Genomic DNA, 18731 nt, shown 5'->3' with positions numbered 1-18731 from the left:
AGCTGGCTACACACAAACAAACTTGTAAAGGATCCCAGAGCTAAATGAAAATTGCAGGATTTCCCCAGAAACCAATCAGAAGTCCTGATTGTATCTTGGTTTACAGAAAATGTAGAAGACAAGCAAACATTTTTACAGGTTAGTTAATTTGGTCATTTCTTTTTTTAAGCCATTTTTAAAGGGCAAACAACTGTAATCTTTCCTGCTTTTTTTCCCCTCCTGTTTATAGTTTATATCTTAGTAAACTCTACAGTAACGGGTCTTTTTTCAGGCTCAGGAGCAAGACACATTTGAGAATTCATGTATCGGGCTCATGAGGCTCAGTTTTCTTTTTTTTTTTTAACAAGGGTTAGGGTTAGGGTTAGGGTTAGGGTTTTGGTCCGTGCTCTTTGAAAACACCACAGAGGTTCCAGATGAATTTGTTTGACAATGCCAAGTTCGCATTGTTTTACTATTTTACTAACTGTACAATCAGTTCAGATAAGATCATTATCTGATTTTCTAAGTCCTCAAAAATTATAGCTAATAAACTGAAATGGCCATTTGGGATTAATAAAGGTTCCTGAACTGAACACAAGATTTTAAATAGGCTAATACTGTATTTCTGCAGTCTGGCTGAAGTAATTCTGATTAGAGACTCAAACATGATTGTGTTCAGATGAACATTGGATAACCTGAGCAAACAAAGAGTGCATTTACATGTTGCCAATCATTTATTCAGAACAAAAGTCTTTGACGTGCACAAAGCTGGACTGACCTCTGGTCTTTTCTACAAATTCGGACATTTTTTGCCTCTTTTTCCTTAATCCATCTTAGTCCTAAAGTACAGTATGTCACGCTGCAGCTTTGGAAAGTCATGTTGCTTTGCCTCCAAGTGGTTCCATCTGATTAAAAAGTCATTCTGGTTGAGCTGGGTCAGATCAATCTGATCTGACTGAGGTGTTGATATAAGGCTTCTTTTCTTTTTTTTTTATAAAACGATTGATAAAATTACAAGTTCATGGAAACACAGCTAATACCTGGCAGTTTCACAGTTGGTAGCTTTTGTGTTTTTGAGTTCATGTCTTATAATTTCCTGTGTTATTTTGGTAGAACCTGTTCTTTTGTTCACTTCCGTTAGTTTCAAAGCTTATGTCTCTCACCTGGGATTCTGTTACTGATTGCCACACCTGATGCTTGTTTGTTATTAACTCAGTGTGTGACCTCCAGGTTTTCCTTTGTTCTGTGACAGATCAGTGTTTTGTCATGTTCTGTTGGTGCTCTGTCATTTAACTACTCAGTGAAACTCGAATTGTGACAAGCAGTATTTCTGATGTGCAATGTAAAGCCCTTGCCTCAGGTTCAACATGTTTGTTAATTGTTCAACTCCGATCAATTAGTTAAAAAAATGTGATCAAGTGATCATTATTTAACTATGCGTCCTGACTGAGGGAGTCTTTCCTTTTCCTTCTAACACTCCTCAAGCTGGAAATCCAGGCCATCCGTCTGGTTCCTTCTTCTCCTTTAGGCCATTTATTGCCAGTCAAGTAGATTGTATCAAGAATGAAAATTAGCCAGTCATAATTTTACATTACAAAAGACATATTAACCATTAGATCTCCCCCTAAATAGAGTGCACCCATCATTTATACAGCAGCGCTTATTCTGCTGTAGCGTTTCAGTTAATATGCAGAGAAAAGGTTCTGCTCTGCCCTATGACAGTGTTTGTTTGCTTGAAATTGAAGACAAACCCCAATGTAGTTCCTTGTGTGAAAAGTCATCAGTCACTAGTTGTTATATCCTGCAAAAGTTCAACTATTCACCGTATGAATCTGTGGTGTGACTGTCTATTGCACTGGATATATGTTTGTGATAGAGTCTGAACACTTCTAGGTCAAATAATGTGGTGTAACATTTATCACATTGACTGATCACCGACTGTCTCCTCCATTTTCACTAACGGAGCTGCTTAGCTGCCATCTAGTGGTGAAAATCTGGAACAAAGACTGCGCTTTTGCTATATTACTCGTAAAGAGAGAAATGCATCAGAACATTGATCCCTGTTTCAAAATATAATGTAATTAGCTTATTTACTTAAATCTTCCCAGATGCTTGATTTAACGGCACTTTTGATTAGACTGTGCACTGCTTTGTCTCTTCAAAAAGCGTTTTCCCTGAAAGTTGGAACCAAATTTTCATTTCTGTGATATTTTTCCCGCTCTTGGTCATGAAACGACAGGCATGACTGCACTTTGATTTCCACAAAGGCAGAAATGTGTAAACGCATTATTTCCTGCAGGCTTGCACCTCCCTTGCATCAGGTTACAACTCGGTGTAGTGGGTTTTTCTTTTTAACTTCTTTTTCACTCTTTTTCTTTTCTTTTTTCTTTTAAAACAACAATTCGATTGACTTTACAACAGTAACTGTTGGTCATTTCAAACCAAAGCTCTGTCCCAGTGTCTCCTCCCTGTTTGGACCTTTGGATTTTTGCTGTACAGTTATCCTTCCCTGGCTGCAAAAAGGCAAACCAAAAACCAACCCCCCACCCAAAAAAAACCCCAAACAAACTTGCAGACATATGTTCATTTGTATTTTAATTGAAAATATCATACAAGGCATTTTCGATGAACATAAATATGGAGGATACAAGTGCACACTGTACATTAATGTCCACAGTTTAGGCCATCTGTACAAATAAGAACACGTTTGGCCACCAATTTGTCCACAGAAGTTATAGAATCCATCCCGGTTTATAACTCAGTGTGACAGAGAGCACTTCTTTAGTTCGTAAAAGACTTTCTACTTTATTAGGAAACTCTGTTCATGTGCTCGTATAAAAATAAAGGCTTGTCTTGCATACATTTTTAATATCGATAATGTACACTTTTAAATGACCCATTCACACTTTAAAACACCGAGTCTGTTGATTCTAATAAATCCTAGTTATAAAAAATGCTTTCAACTCGGCCGCCAAATTTCTCTCATCGGTTCTTTCCAATTTGCTTTAGCGTGTTGCAGATGCTCGTAAAAAACCGTCAAAGCTTCAGTGCAACCACATTTAGCTTTCAGAGCAGTCGCCATCGAATGTTATCGCTTTCAGTGCACACAGCACACGAATAATCCAGTGTAACGACAATACAGCAGAAGTTGATTTTCTTCTCTTTTTTTTTTTTCAAAATCTGAATGTTAAATTCAATCATCACAAGCGTTTATAAAACGGTGGCCGAAACAATTTTTAAAAGTAAAAAGAAAAATACGACCAAAACGATTAAAAATAATACTTTGATATTTATTTCTGTGTTATTGAATCCCTCGGTGTAAAAGATAACCAAGCGTGCGTCTCTCTGGTTCCGTTCTTACAGAAGCGAGTTGACTGGAGTTTTTTCATTCATATTTAAACCAAATATTTCTCCTTTTTATGGAATGGAAAACTGTCTTTGAGCCAATATCCAGCATTCGTCTACTTTGCTGACATGAAACAAACACATGTTCATTAAAACATTGCTCTAAATGAACAAATTTATCCTCTAAAATCTAAGGAGAGCTTTTCACATAAAATGGTAAAAAAAAAAAGAAAAAAAAGAACAGTGATCTTGAGGCTTTTTCTTTGTCAGAGAAAACTGAGTCAGCCTTTTGTTGCAGTTGTTGTTCCAATTTCCTCATAATGTATCTGTCAGTCAAACGGTAAAAGGTTTGTCCAAAAGGTCTTTGACTGCAAATCAAAACGTCACATTAACCTAAACTCTCATAACCCCGACTTTCTTTCCTCTGTTAGTGGAAACAAGCTCGAACATACGGAGGGATCTGATACAGAACGCATTTCTTTGGTCGTTATCCAGTGTTGCAGGCAAACACGTCACCTGCGTCATACAGTATGATCCACACAGGCTGTCTGTAAAACATTTAACATCCAATAAATAGCTTATTTACAATTTCAATGCTGCAGGCAACTGGAAATCTATATTAGTAAAGTTACCACAGTGCAGTTCTGAATAGTGCTCAATATCATAAGAAGCTTTTGCTAATCCATGTTTAAAGAATAGTCTAAGAGCATTTTACAAAATGAAAAAAGCTAAGTAAAGCCCAAACCACAACCATCCACCCCCCACCACCCACCCATCCACTCCAGAGGATTATGATTTTCTCAGGGGCCGGACTTCACCGTGGGCAAACATTACACTGTCTTCTCTGAGCTCTCGTACGACTGCTGCAGAAGCATACTCAGCGACACATTTAGCATTACAATCTTTGAGAGACATTCCCCGCTCCGAACAGTACTACAAACATGTGCTTAAACCTGTTTTTGGTCTTGACGAGTTCTGCTTCAGGTACTTTTTTTTTTTTCAAAGTTTAAAACGATGGACGGATAAAGCCGACTGGCATCACCTTCCTCTCATTTCATCTGTGTATTCATCTGAGAGACTTGCGAATAAATACAAATAAAATTGAAAAAACTCAAACGCTAATCCAGTTGTTGTGAGAAAGGCGAGAAGAAAAACTCTAGAGGATATAACATTGATGATTATAACATGAAAAAGAACATAGTGGACAGATGTATGAAAATCATATCTATACATACTGAAATCTGCAAAATATACAGTGAAAAAGGAATATGGAGACTTTAATAAAGTATATTCAAAGCAAGTAAACAGCACATCTGAGATTCTTGTCATGACAGCCTGTGGACTTGAAAGCATCTAACAGCAAGTGACCTTTTCATCTTCTGTACTTCTTTGCTAAATACTAATGAAACAAAGCGTTCCCTTTAAATCAACAAACACCAGCATCTGACTCTGTGTCAAACACGCCATTTTAACACTCCACGTCAGCACGAGGTGACGTTAGACCAGAGAGCCTGCCTGGTTTTGTGCAGGCACCATTATGGGCACCCCACCCATGCGGCTGATGTTGGAGGCTGTGATGGTGGAGGTGGGCAGCGGAGGTGGAGGGGGAGCGACCTGGAGCTGCATCTGAGGCTGGGTGTAGGACTGTGGCAGCGCCTGGGCCTGGGGTAGCTGGGTGTAGCGCTCCTGCACCGGCAAGGAGCTCCCGTTGGTGATGGCCTCGGACGAGACGGGCTGCCCGCGCGGCAGGGTGGCGCTGTTGTTGTAGCTGTAGTGGGTGGGGGTGGACGCCCCGTGGTGGCGGGAGGGTCTGTAGCCGGCTGTGCTGCCCGTGGCGGTGATGATGGAGGCGGTGTCCGAGGCGGGATGCTGGGGGTACTGCTGCAGGTGGTGGTTGCTGCTATGGTGGTGTGTGGGGTCTTTGTGGTGCGGACTGGAGGCGATGGAGGACAGAGTGCCGTTCTTGGAGATGACATCAGAACCCATGCCGCTCTTTGCCCACGACACTCGTTTGGGAGCCTGTGCGTCCTCTCTGGAGGTGAGGAAGACATGAGGGTGTGAGGAAATGACACCAAATGTCTCCCACTTATTTCACAAGACTCCACAAAACGCCTTGATAGGAAGGTACGGTATTAGCAGCTATTTAACCTTTATTCATACAGGCAATCTCATTGAGAAACACAGACTCATTCTCAAGAGAGACCTGTTTCAAACAAACCTAATCATCTGTACAGTGCTTACAGCGCCTAAATAAAAGCGAAAAGCACTAAAGTCAATGCAGCAGAATAAGAAAATGCCTCTTTGCCAAGCTCTGTACGCACCGAGGGAACACTGAAGAAAAGAAACGAGCAAAGGTTACGTCCGCCCTGTCCGTGTGACATTTAGGAAGACAAATACGTTGGCAGCAAACCAAGGATGGAATTGTAAATCAAATTATACCAATGCAATAGTCTGTGTATGGGTAATGATGAGCAGTTAACCAGAGAGTACAAAGTGCATTGGTGAGTGAGGGAATACAGCCTCCTATGAAGCTTGGTGCTCCATAATAAACATCTGAGTTTCACCTTTACAGTGAGGACACATGGAAGCTCTTCAGACGTTTTAACAGAAATTCTGCCACATGAACTCACTTGATTTCGTTGGCCATGTCGTCCTCGTTGTATCTCCGCCTCTTGAAAAGCACCAGGAAAGCCAGGCAGACGAAGAGGAGGAAGATGAATCCCAGCACCGAGCCCACCGTTGCGCCGACGATCACTCCCACTTTACTGGCTGGAAGAATGTAGCACACATGTGATCACATGTCACCCAAATCCACACAACATAGATGCTGGACCTGGGGGTGAACTCTTGGTTGTACACCAGATAAACAAGAAACGGCAGTTTGATTAAAACATTCCTCAGTTTACATGAAGTCCATTTTATCACAAATGTTGCTGTGTGTTACGTACAGCTGACGATATCCAGGTTGATGACGCAGGTTTCTGCACCGGCTGAATTGCTGGCCGTGCACATGTACTTCCCGGACATGTTGCTGCTCAGGTTGCTCAGCTTGAGAGTGCCGGTCTTCTCATCTGAAACAACAGGACGGCTACGGTCAAGCGCTCATGCATTCAGTAAGGTCAAGACCGAAGACATTATGCGCTCAATTTACATTTCAGATTTCAACTCTGAGGATCAGAATTAACCTTTAGATGTCGGCTCTTACGTAAATGCTGTTAACTGAATGTCTCAAATAGTAGTTCTGAGCATTGCTACTGATAAAGCATGCGTTCAACTGGACTCAAACTACCCAAGGGGTTTAACACATGCTCCATGGTTCCCATTTTGATCTTTGAGCTGGACTTGAGAGATGAATCTGGCAACAAGAGACAATAACCAAAACAATAAGACTGATTAAGATTATTTCAGTGACTCCACTCACTGGCCATGGGTGAGAAGAAGACCTCAGAGCTGGGGCTGGTTTTCCTCCACTTGTACATGGGGATGGGTTTCCCACTGCTGGAGTGGCAGCTCAGAGTCACATTTCCTTTAAGCACTGGTTTCCCTGACAGAGAGCACTTAGGAACAGCGGGAGGGACTGAAAGCAAAACAAAGTATGTGAGTATTTTGAAATGTTAGCTTTCACAACAGAATGCCTCCTCCATAGTCAATGTGATTAGTACAGCTGTGACACAAGCCAAAGCAAACTGTTGTTTATCTCACCCTTCACATTCAGAATGAGCTCAGCGGTGACACCAGCCTTATTGGGAAAGAGGACCTGGCAGAAGTAGCGCCCTGAGTCCGACTCCTGGGTGTTGTTGATGTACAACGACACATCCCTGGAGGGCATCTTATCAGAAAAACGGACGCGGCCATTATACTGCGGGCTGCTCACGCTCGTGGATCCTTTGTTGTAGGATATAATCTGGAAAGGAGGACAGAGGTCAGAGAAAGTCAGCTGAAAATTCAGGATGCTAGAGATAAACATTTCTGATCTTCACCAGTTGCACAGAAGCAAACCTAGCCTCAGAACAAGCACTCGTCCACATCCAAGGACGAAGGAGGAGGCAGTTTTATAGACATCCGAGTCAATATGATTGCTTTGCCGTTATCCTGGGTCAAAAGAATCAGAGGGATTTATATTCCCAACATTTCTGGCCCAGAAAATTTTAAACTTTTGGCATTTCTCAAATGCATGTGAAATGCATTGCCGAGGTACATGAACTCAATTTGTTTCTGCCAAAGCAGTCTTCTCGTAGAGTCATCTACTGCCCATTTTTTTAATCCATTTCTATAAGCCTGGAGTTAAAAAGATGTTCTGTGTCACTAATGTAAGGTTGGAGTTTCAAAACATGCAATGATTCTGTGAGAATAAGAGTCTGACCTGTTTTCAAACTGGTACGTATGCAAGAATTTTCACCTTTGAATTCCATGTTATAGCAATAGATATTCCTCTGGGTACTTGCCGCTAATAATAATCTCATTCAGAGTTAAGTTGTCACATATGCAGCATACGTATCATAAAAGGCCAAAATGAGTGTGTGCTTCCTCTGTTTAAATATGGACTTAACAGTAAATGGCCTCAAGAGATCACACTTCATTCGAGCTGCTTACCAAGAACGAACATTTCATTGCTAGTAGCACCAGGCTGCCTCTTCAGTGTGACCTTCCAGGGTGGAAATGGTTGCAATGTGTAAACTACATTAAAAAAAATATATTTTACACAGTGATCCTTGCATTTAAACCTTTATTTCACTGCAGACAGTGCACAAACTCAAGATATTCTGGTTTGTCCCATCAACTTAATTTCATTTGTTGACTGTTCATTTGTCAGCTTTTTTATTTCACGCCTGCAGCACATTTAATTTCTAAATTACTCAATTTTAGTGGTTAAAAATAAATAAACTTTACTTTACACCATGTTTTTTTTCTTACCAGAACATAGAAAAATGGACCACATGGCATTGACATGCTGCTGATTTTATTTTAGAAGAGACATACCTGTATGTACAATCAGCAGAGAATAAGTTCTATTCTTAATGGAGGATGATGGTTGATGGGTCATCAAAATACTGAATACATGGTCTCTATAGTTAAACAAAACCCTCCCAGAAGAGAAGACTTCTTTCCCAAACTTAACAACATATTGTTATGATATGTCGAAACAGATAACAGATAATATGTGGACCAACACATATGTGTGAGACGTGCTTGGAACTCTCCAAAATGGTCATATTTTGAATAGGACTCAGGGACTGGGGGTACTTTCAGGGCGCAAGCCGAAGCTGGACAGATATGTTCTTCGATCCCTCAGATAAGTCTGCATAAAGAACAATCATTCAAGCGATAGCTGATTTAGCCTCATGGTCTGTGGGAAAGCTTCGTAAAGCACTAAATACAGTGTTACACTCATAATGACTCAGACTACATCGTACAAAAGAATTAGCATTGTGTTAACTTTTGTCCAGAGATGGCAACAACTCCTCTAGACTCGGAGGCATCTGGGATGGACCACCAAACGCTGGAGATGTGCATTAAGGTTGGACTGAATTGGCAAGAAGCACAAAAACAGGTTAGTATAGTGCTTCAGATTACGTTAAAGGAAGCTGGATCCAACCATGTCATTAAACTTTATTGTACACTGAGTCAATATCACTTTATTCAGGTGGATGGAAGCAAGTTAGGTGACACAAAACACCTGCAAGCCAAACATCAGTAATGATTCTTGCCAGATTTAGTAGGCAGCAATATCCTGGAGTGGAGGACAATTTTCTACTTTCAATAAGTTTCATGTGCCAGAGGCGGTGAGCCTTCCTCGCTTTAACTGCTTGGATGTGCACCAGGCTTGTGGCTGTGCTTCAAAAAAATGGACACATAAGGCGCTCAGAAGAATAAAATAGTGAGACTCTGTTCTTTTCATTCATCACTTTGGCTGCGAATAACAGTACGGCAGAGTGAGACACCGGATGGCTGTTCGTTTGGGATCCTCTTTTTGGCTCGTCCGTTTGCACAGCTCAATAATCCAACCTCGGCAGATATGTACAACAAGCTGGACCACGGCCCAAAACAGAGCTGGGTTGATGAGGAAGCTGCTCAGTCTGTCTTATGTACGACCCCTCAGCTTCATTTCCTTCTTTACCTCATAAAAGACTTCATAAAAATGTAAAGAACACATTTGCCTTACCTTCATTTCGTAACACCGAAAGAAGACAAATGCACAGCAAAAAAGTCCACTTCATAATACGCTTCATATGCTCTCAGAAATGAATCAAAGACAAAACTAAGCTAAAATCTTTCTGAGGAAGAGCTTTGCCAGATTAGGGACATAAGAACATGAAAACCTTTTTAACTGTAATCCCAGATTATATATCCACAAACAGCAAATTAGGATTTGATGGCCGGAACAGATCTGAATTTAAATATTTATAGTATTAATTTGACTTAATGACTGTTTGCAGCACCTATCATCGGGTTCCTTACCAGCTGGGAGTTGTTTGAGACCAAGTTCCAGACGACAACGTTGAGGCTCAGGTCACTGCCTGTGTCCGGGGTGTATAAGGCCTTCAGCTCCACGGACTGACCCTTGATTGCTTCCACACTTGTAGAGGGCATCTGGATCTGGGCCCCTATGCCTGGATGGGGGAAGGAAGGGGAGAAAACATTACCGTTAATGCCCTGCAAAGATTTTTCATGATATGCTTTACTGTAAACTCTTCTGAATCTATCTGCACAGAAAAAAATAAAAAGGAAACGTGTTTTAATTGTTTCACAATTAAAATGACATGCACAAATGAAACGGCAACAACATGAAAGCTCATTATGTCATGTAGAAATGTTCCAACCATGTGAAAAGTCATGTGAAATACTATAGTACACACTTTTAATGCTACCCGAGTCTGTGAAGTGACAAAATGAAAGCTGACTGATTGTGGAGCTGAAACAATGTGAGCATTTTTAGCCAGAGGAGGGCAGCATAGAGCCAAAACACATCTATTACTCATGAAAAACTTCCTATTCATTCATGCTGAAGAAAACTGATTCATTTACTTTAATTGAGGGTTTTCTCATAGAGCATAAGCCTCCTCTTAGTTATAAATGAAGGCGGTTTGAATCCTTATATTAGTCCTCTTTTAGTATTCTGCCCATCCCTGCAATTACAGCAAAAATAACAGACAGAGGAGCAAAGAAGACGAATACATGCAGACATGCATTAGGGCACTAAATTTCGTTCATCTTTTTAAAATTGTCACTCTTAATCATTCACAAAATCCATCCTTATGCGTTCTTTTTCTCTCTCTCATCCATGACCTTTTCACCTCTTCTGGTAGAGAGCAGACTGGTGAGGTTAGAGCTGTGTACGCCTCACTTTATCTAACAAGCCAAACATGGAAGAAAATGAACTGTCTAAGTCATTCTTGATAATTCACATACCTGTCATCTCTAACAGAGTGTACAACAGAGAGTGCGCCTTCATCAGAAAACAAGAAAGGCGGCAATGTGGCAGGTGTACGTATATTTTCAAAATCTGGTGGGACTTCCTGTGTGTGAGACTGACATGAAAACACACAATACAAAAAAGGTGGAAATCCAGCTGGTGACAACTCACACGCATATGCAAACATCTCATCCTCTACACTGCATAGAGGTACCTATTTTAAATAATTTATCATTCCACACGTGGGCTACATACGCACTGCATACTGCATTAGTCCGCTTTGATGTAACACACCATAGAATACGGTAGTAGCTCTTCCTAATTAGTAACATTGTATTGGTGCCATAGTTGTCACCAACAAAACTTTCACCATGCATCGATAATGATGAAATCAAACGTAACAGCAAAGTTCAGTTCGAAAGTGTTTGCCCAAGAGAGCCAAAGCTGAACCTCTTCACTACATCTGCTCAGGGTAGACACTACAAAGAAGAGACTTGGTCTACGAATGCCCTTCTATATGACTCGTACATGATGAAGTCATCTGTATTAAAATAGTTGCCTCAGGCTTGCTGCCATAGTTCTTTAGTGCCATTTCAAAGGTGTCACACAAAACTAAAGGACCAACAACAGCACAAACACAACAGAGAGAACCACACAGCTCTGATATCTCCATTGTATCGTGTGCCGTCCCCAAGTTGCAGCAAAACACTGTAACATGTCGACATGCGTTTGTGCAGCCCTAACCCCCTGCTCAAGAAGTATATTCAAGCCTTTTTAAAATGCAGAAAATAGTTTAAAAAAGAGAGGGAATACGCTGAGAGGCACAATGGACTGGACCCAAAGGATGCCATTACTCCACTATATCTTAACAAAGAAATTGTTGTTCGCTGCAATGTTACTGATTCAAAGGTTTAATCTCATATCTAGAAACAGCGAAGTGCCAATCAAAGTGCCAATAGAAAGTGTGGTGCTTGTTTAATCCCTGCTTGCAAAAAAAAAAAAAGGATTTACTCTGCTTTAATCAGACAGGTGATACAGATGAATCAGCTGCCATATCAGCACAGTGAGGCATTTCTTTTCTCAGGCTTTGAAACTATTAAATTCATGACAATTTTTCTGTTTTCTGACTTCTTTTTTTGCGAAGTAGCACAAAATGACAATCATTTTTGATTTTAAGAATGCAACCTTCAACTTAATAATGACAACTCTAATTAATCTTCAATGCGTTATGCAATGTGTTAGTCATTACACACACACACACACACACACACACAATAGAGCTGGCCTGCCATTGTGTCATCATAAAAGGATCTTCAAACAACCAATCTTGTGATTGGAGGACAAGGTCCACCACCAGCTAAGCCGCAACTGACCAGTGAAGTCAAACAGGCATCATTGGCCTCAATGTGGCCCTCAACCTCAATCTCGATGTCTTTAATTCATAGTTTTAAAAAAAAGTGTATCGTGAGGAATTCATTTTTCATTTAATAATTTAAAACTGGATTAGAATGGCTTTTGAAGGACCTGTAGAAACACTCTGACTCGGCTTTCAAGATGCAACCTGATGTCTTCCTGTCACTTCCTGGCTTTTGCAATTCTCAGTTGTCGGGGTGAAATCAGAGCTGTAAGAAACAAGTAAAGAGATCTCCACAGAGAGGAGGTGCGTGCAGGTATAATTTTCTTCGTCACTATAGAAACGGATGGAGTAGATAAGTAAAAGTGATGACAGGGAAAGTGTGTGGGCAACACTCATTTGGGAACACTGCTCCTAATAGGTCTAATTAAATCATTAAGATATATGCAAAGCAACAGAAGAGTGTGAATACTGGTGAAAGGAGAGAAGGTCCTTGAAAAGGTGGGAGGAGAAATGAAAGATGAGAGAAGGGAAGCGCAAACAAAACAAAATCTGTTTTGTGAACTGTTCTTCAGAAGATTTGCTGGAGCAACAATAGGCACACAGTTGTCTACAGAGGTGCGGACTGATGGAAGGATGGTTCCCGGACATGACAGAGGACATGTTGAGACAATGGACAGACGCCTGAACACAAACTTAACAAGTCACAGGAGGGGCTTTCTGATGACTGTTTTAAACTAGAAACAGGTGCCACTGAGGTGCTATTTCAGAGAGAGGGATGAATAAACGGAATAGAGAATACGAATATCTCTGAAAAGAGAGTTTCTTTGAAAAACAATGCAACGATCAACCTGTTTCATCACAGCTAAAGCAGCAACAAATTGTTGCTGATTAGAGTGGACTCAATTCTACATCAGTGACTGGTTTGACATTTATGAAACTGTAAATGAAGTGCCTTACACCTATTCAGACACTTTAATTTATACATCAAGGGCTTTTGTCTTGTGCAAAGCAATGTTAGGGTTCTGTATCATGCCTAAGGATACTTTTGTCCAAGCAGAGCTGCCCATACTCTTACTTTATATTACCCTTACTTAAAGTGATATTTTAAACTGTAATCTGTGATCTGACACTTGTATTGTGCTGGCATCAGCTCAAGCAAGTTAGTCTAGATGTCCCTCTGCCCAACATGCTACAACCCCCTTTTTATAGACTGATATATATGTATATTTTTATATGTGTTCCTGGTTAATCCCTGAGCCTCCTACCAGTTGAATGTGCCCAAAAACACACCCACTGGAAGCCACCCAGGATGCAACTGGATTTTTGAAAACCCCTCCAGAGAAGAGTCACAGCTCTAGATGTCTCTAAAGCTGGAAGCATCAACACATGTAGATTAAAGATTTCTCCTGCTTGCACTCAGAATGTCATTCTTTTCAGTCACTACCCAAAGCTCATTGCCCTGGATAAATGTTGGATTATAAATTGACCAGTAAATCCAAAGTTTTGTCCCCTGACTTAGCATCCTCATCACCACAAAACACAGGCATCGCTCATGACGCAGCGACTTTAACCTCACTACGAACATAACCCCAGCACTAAGGGCAGACACTAATTTCCAACTTACAATCTGCTGTTTTCCAGAAGAAAATCATGGCCTCAAACTTGCATCAATTTCTACTCTGTGGGAAACTGTCGCAGTGCATGCTGACAGTCAGGGCACGATGAAGCCAACAGATACAGTTCTGAGGCTTCTGTACCAGCTCTTTTTCTCCCACTGGGCTCACCTTGAAATCCTGCCCAGAAAGATCACAAACAGAGATGAAGATGAAAGATAACCCTGACAGAGACAAAAAAAACAACTTCCTGCTGCTGCAAATGCTGGGGATAAATACATCCCGTACCTTGCACTTCTACATTAAAAAAATAACCATATTTTCCAAAGTATTAAACAGTCTTTGTAAGGACAGAAGGACTTAAGATGTCACTTCTGAGTCCTGCTTTGGATAAAGGACTTACTCACTATTGTGAAAAAGAAAAAGCAGCAAATGTAGAGTGCATACAAGACTTCCCAGCAGCAATCCAGACATCAACATTGTATTGGGAGAAAATGGGCCAAATCCACAGCTCCTCATTAGTGTGGATGGCTCTTCATGATTTAGCCCGATCAGCCTGCGGAATTTTTTTTGCCATAAAAATCTTGCCAAGTGCTGCTTTAAGAAGATTTCCTGACAGAAATCCTCCCTGATTCCAATGAGAGTGCACCACACGACAGGACAGCGGAATGAATATAGGGAGAGCTGAAAAATGGAGGGATAAATCTAGCAATGAACAAGGACACTGGGATCACATTCATCATTCACTTTTCATTCTTAATTTCACAGAGGCTTAATCTCTTCTTCTGTGGCAGGTGTTAAATCCACTCTGCGGGCTTCATTATGATTGGCTTTAAATATTCCAGGGTGACTGATGGAAAGGCAGATGGGAGCCAGTTCACTGAGGGAAGTAATGAGGTCGAGATGGGTCTCACTGGAGATAATGTGGAAACTGCACTTAATAAGATATAACTAAGGCCTATGTGAGTGAAAACCAAATTCCTCTCTGATGCCATTCCGTTTGGTGAAAGCTCAGGTAACACAACGCTTCTTGCCCAATTCTTTTTTTTTTTTTTTTCTGGAACGTTTTTAAAAATATACATAAAACATTTACGTTTTAAGACTTTTTACTTTTTACTTTCAATATTTAGGCTGCATTGTAGTTTTTATACATGCAAAATCATTAACCTGTTGTTATTCTAAAAATCCAATACAATGTAATGACCGTGATGATTTTATTACGATTATGCTGTTCTGTTTTATCTTTTTAAAGCTGCTGGAAATCATACCAGTTCTGTTTGACCAATCTTGGTTATAACGCAATGTTTGCATGCGACCAACATTTTCCAATAAACAATGAAAAGACCGGGTCATAAAGTTGTGTCACTTTTAATGAAATGAGGCCATTTCATTTTTCCTGAGGGTGACAGCAAAAGTGAGTCAAGCTTTCTTAAAAAACACGCTGTCAAATATGATACTATGTAGTTCAGGACTGTAAGTGCAGTACAAATGATGGGACAGGATATGAGTCAGCATATCACTAACGGTCATCAGATTCTTCAGACTGAGTCTCAGAACGTCTATCAAAGCGTTTTATTTACATTGATGAGGATAGTTTACTGTGTCTGAGATTCTGTATGAGCTAATCACCCAATTACAGGAAACACTTCAGATGGAGTCTGTTTACTTTTACAGGTCTCACTGAAGATAAAGTGGAGACTGAACGGACTTTGATGGGGCTGATCTTAACGTTTATGCTACAAAGATGGGAGGAGTGGGTCGGTCACTTCCTTTTAGCGTTATCAGCCACTTAGAGTAAACTGCTTGATCGAGTGATACAGATGGAAAATGTGAATGTTCTGTTTATTTAAACTGTTTATTTATTCTGATTTGAATGAAACGCTGAAGAAAAATATCAACTCCACATCTGCCTTGAGCAATGACAACAAAAAGAAAATGGAGGACAGGGAGCACAGATGAAGTAATCTTGAAGATCAGTAGTGAGGAGTTGGGTGGAGACGCGATGCCAACTTCTGTCCCAGGAGTTGATTCCTGGTACAGTTTATCCCAAATTCTCCAGATTAAAGTTTGAATTGTTCAGAATTCCACACCAGACTTTAGATCACATAATGACCACGTGCTATGTCGTTATATCTTCCATGCTTGCTTTATTAAATTAACAGGTTGATCTGAGGTGTTGCAGAAACTTTCACTTATGGCTGAAACAGTTTTAGGTACATGACTTTATTTCACAAACAACAGGTGGACAGGGACTGAGCCAAAAGTTGGTAGAAACTGTTGACATTGTTGTTCTAGAATGTAAACCCAGATGAGCCAATACGCCATTCCTACTAACATCGGTGCTGGTCCTTAGTCCAAAGCAACTCTGACAATAAATTCCTCCAGGCTGTTATCACCCGGCTAAGGGTTTTTATTTTAAGAAAAGAAAGATGCAAAAGTGACTATCCTGGTATCCATACAGTAATACAATCTAAAAACCCTTTTCCTGCACCATATATATGTGACATTAATGGCTTAATCCCTCACACGTAGTCATCATACACAGAAAAAGCTACAATGCAATCAGGATATTTGACATTGAACAGTGCCTAATGTGCAGGCTGTATTACAATAGCCATTATAGCGTAACAGTTTTCTGACAGCAACATCTAATATCATCATAAAATACATATTAGCATGCCAAGTAAGCTACGGTTGGGTGAAGGAGAGTTGTAGTGGATAAAAGTAGCTGAATATACGTTTATTTTTAACATGTTGTTCGACGGTGTTATGCTTGTTAAGGTTGAGTTGCTCTACAGTCGTGCAGAATTGTGTTAAAAAAGCAGTGGATGGAAGCAGTTGAAATACTGACAGACAGATAACGGAAGATTCAACACTTCTTTCTTATTTATTTGGCTTGATCCTGAGTTAAAAAGATTTGTGCAGCAGCTAATTGCTGTAGATAAAACCAGAGGAGGAGGAAAAGTCGAGGAGCAAAATTCGAACAGCAATGTTGTTGCTCTTGGTGCTTTAGTACCCCTTACAGCTGTGGTGAGTCACGTGAGCCCTGCAACTGTACAGCCATACATTAGAGTTTGCTGTCATGTTGAAGAGGCCACAAAGATTTCATCAAAAGCCCACAAAGGTATCAAGCAACTGAAAGCAAAACAATGCGGTGCAGGGCTGGAAACTATAGTCCTGAACTGTGGTATCTCATCCCTGGACTCTGTGGGGAGGCTTTAGGCCCGGCAATTTGTTTAACACAGATCAATATATTTCAAAATGAGTCGTAAGCATATAATTTTAAGGTTAAAAACGGATTCCTCTGAACAGCTGATAATGTCAAATTGAACCAGTAAGTGCCTGTCTGTTAATTTGACTGTAACAGTTCCTACATGTGCCGTGTTAACAGTGATACAGATATCTTCCGAGGTCCAACTTTGTAGGGTTTGTGTTAAATGTTACGGGAAAGCACCATGAGTGGAATGCACACATAGCATCAACGTGTTCAGTTGCCATCGGAATAATGAAAAGCAGTGCATGTGCTAAAAGGCCACTGGGCCTGCAGAGCAGTGCCACAACCCAAAAAAAGTTCCAGAAAAAAAACTCAAATAAAGATGCCTCGGCAGTCTCATTCCGGTTTAAAGCCTTCAGACCTACAAGTCTAAAGAAAATGGAGGGAAACAAGCACGAAGTGCAGCAACAGAACAAAAGGTCACCAACACAACCACTTAAATCACCCAATGAAGCAAGACCACAGGATGAACCAGCGCACACTTAAAAATCGTGATAAAGTGAATCGTCAATCCCTCAGATGTTCACAGCTTGACTAGCATACAGACAGCAGCGGAACTAAATTATTTCAGAAAATAGTTCATAGAAGTTTCGGACTTGGTGCTTGGTGAGGATTTGAAAACACAAAGTAATGCTTACAAAAAAAACCAGCAGCCATGAGTCAATAGAATCATCAATAGACACACAGTTATCAAAGCTTGAGGTCACTTTCCTCGTGGCAGTAGACCAGAGATATGGTCCGCAAACTCTGTAGTGTCCCTCCCGCAAGGTTTACCACAGGATGTGAAGTCCACACAGTTGTGTCGTATAAAAGCCAACACATTTCCAGTCACTCACAAGGTCAACCATACAACAGTGCTTCTCCCTTCAGCTCCTTTATATCCTGTGCTGAATTATTCAGTCACACAAATTCACAGCTTTTACACATGTAAAACTCTGCCCGTATGAATATTTAATGGCTTACACTTAGAACAAACTAACAAACAAGCACTGCCTGTCGTTACACATTACTGAAAAGGAAACGAAACACGGCGCCCATTTCTCATCTGAAAAAGAGACAGAAAAAAACAGCCGACTTCCAGTAACAACCGACAAGATTCAGTTGTTTTCACGAGGATCAAAGATTGACGATGAAGAGCATTTTCGTGCAGTGGCACGCATGATTCTGCCTGGTTTAATCTTTTTCTTCGGACACAGAAAATATGAGATTTTACATCGGATTTAAGTGGAGTGTTTCACTGAGATCCAGAGTCTGTTTTTTTTTTTTTTTTTTTTTTTTTACCAAGTGCAACATTAGCAGCACATTTTAAACACAGAGAGAACAAATGCGTCATGAATAATAGATGAAAGAAGACAGACCCAGTGGCACAGACCAATAATCTCATTCAAAGTATTTCAACTTGAGATAATAATAGATAATAAGATCAGTTGAAGAGGAAAATCAACTGTAAATTCTAGTTCAGAGAGAAATGATCATCAAAATTGAACAGGTGGGGCCCAGCGGCAAATGGACATTCCCAGACTAACAGTGGTTATGCCTACATTACCCTTCCATGCAAAGAAACAAAGTGAGAATTGAACCAAGTTAAGTTATAACTCTGAGCCTGACAGTGACTACCTCTTGTCCTCACAAAGCCAGAAGTAGAACACTCAGACATGGAGCTTCTCATGCACACAGAGTGCTCAGGGCCAGAGACGGAGGCAGAGCTCATCACCTGATAAGAGCGCGAGTGCAGTCCCTAGCAGGGTA

The 18731-nt window shown here is 40.6% G+C and overlaps 1 protein-coding gene across 2 annotated transcripts in view; it reads right to left on the bottom strand.

Moving 5' to 3' along the window:
• Positions 1-2557: 2557 nt before the first annotated feature.
• Positions 2558-18731, bottom strand: part of esama (endothelial cell adhesion molecule a) — a 53531-nt gene continuing 37357 nt past the window's right edge. Inside the window, exons 1-7 of one of the 2 annotated variants that reach the window (XM_072374832.1) lie at positions 12263-12683; positions 9784-9935; positions 7027-7228; positions 6746-6901; positions 6273-6395; positions 5955-6093; positions 2558-5356 (exon numbers count right to left, since the gene is read on the bottom strand). In XM_072374832.1, the coding sequence (XP_072230933.1) occupies positions 4822-5356; positions 5955-6093; positions 6273-6395; positions 6746-6901; positions 7027-7228; positions 9784-9915 (1287 nt within the window). In that variant the 5' untranslated portion in view covers positions 9916-9935; positions 12263-12683 and the 3' untranslated portion in view covers positions 2558-4821. Of the gene's footprint in view, positions 5357-5954; positions 6094-6272; positions 6396-6745; positions 6902-7026; positions 7229-9783; positions 9936-12262; positions 12684-18731 lie in introns of those variants that run through there. The other variant, XM_072374831.1, reaches the window with a different exon arrangement.

This window comes from Leuresthes tenuis, unplaced genomic scaffold (genome assembly GCF_036924035.1).
Source record: "Leuresthes tenuis unplaced genomic scaffold, fLeuTen1.0.hap1 SCAF_21, whole genome shotgun sequence".
In the NCBI taxonomy this organism is placed as follows: Eukaryota; Metazoa; Chordata; class Actinopteri; order Atheriniformes; family Atherinopsidae; genus Leuresthes; species Leuresthes tenuis.
The sequence above is the reverse complement of the archived record's forward strand: the minus strand, read 5'-3'. Positions and strand labels throughout refer to the sequence as shown.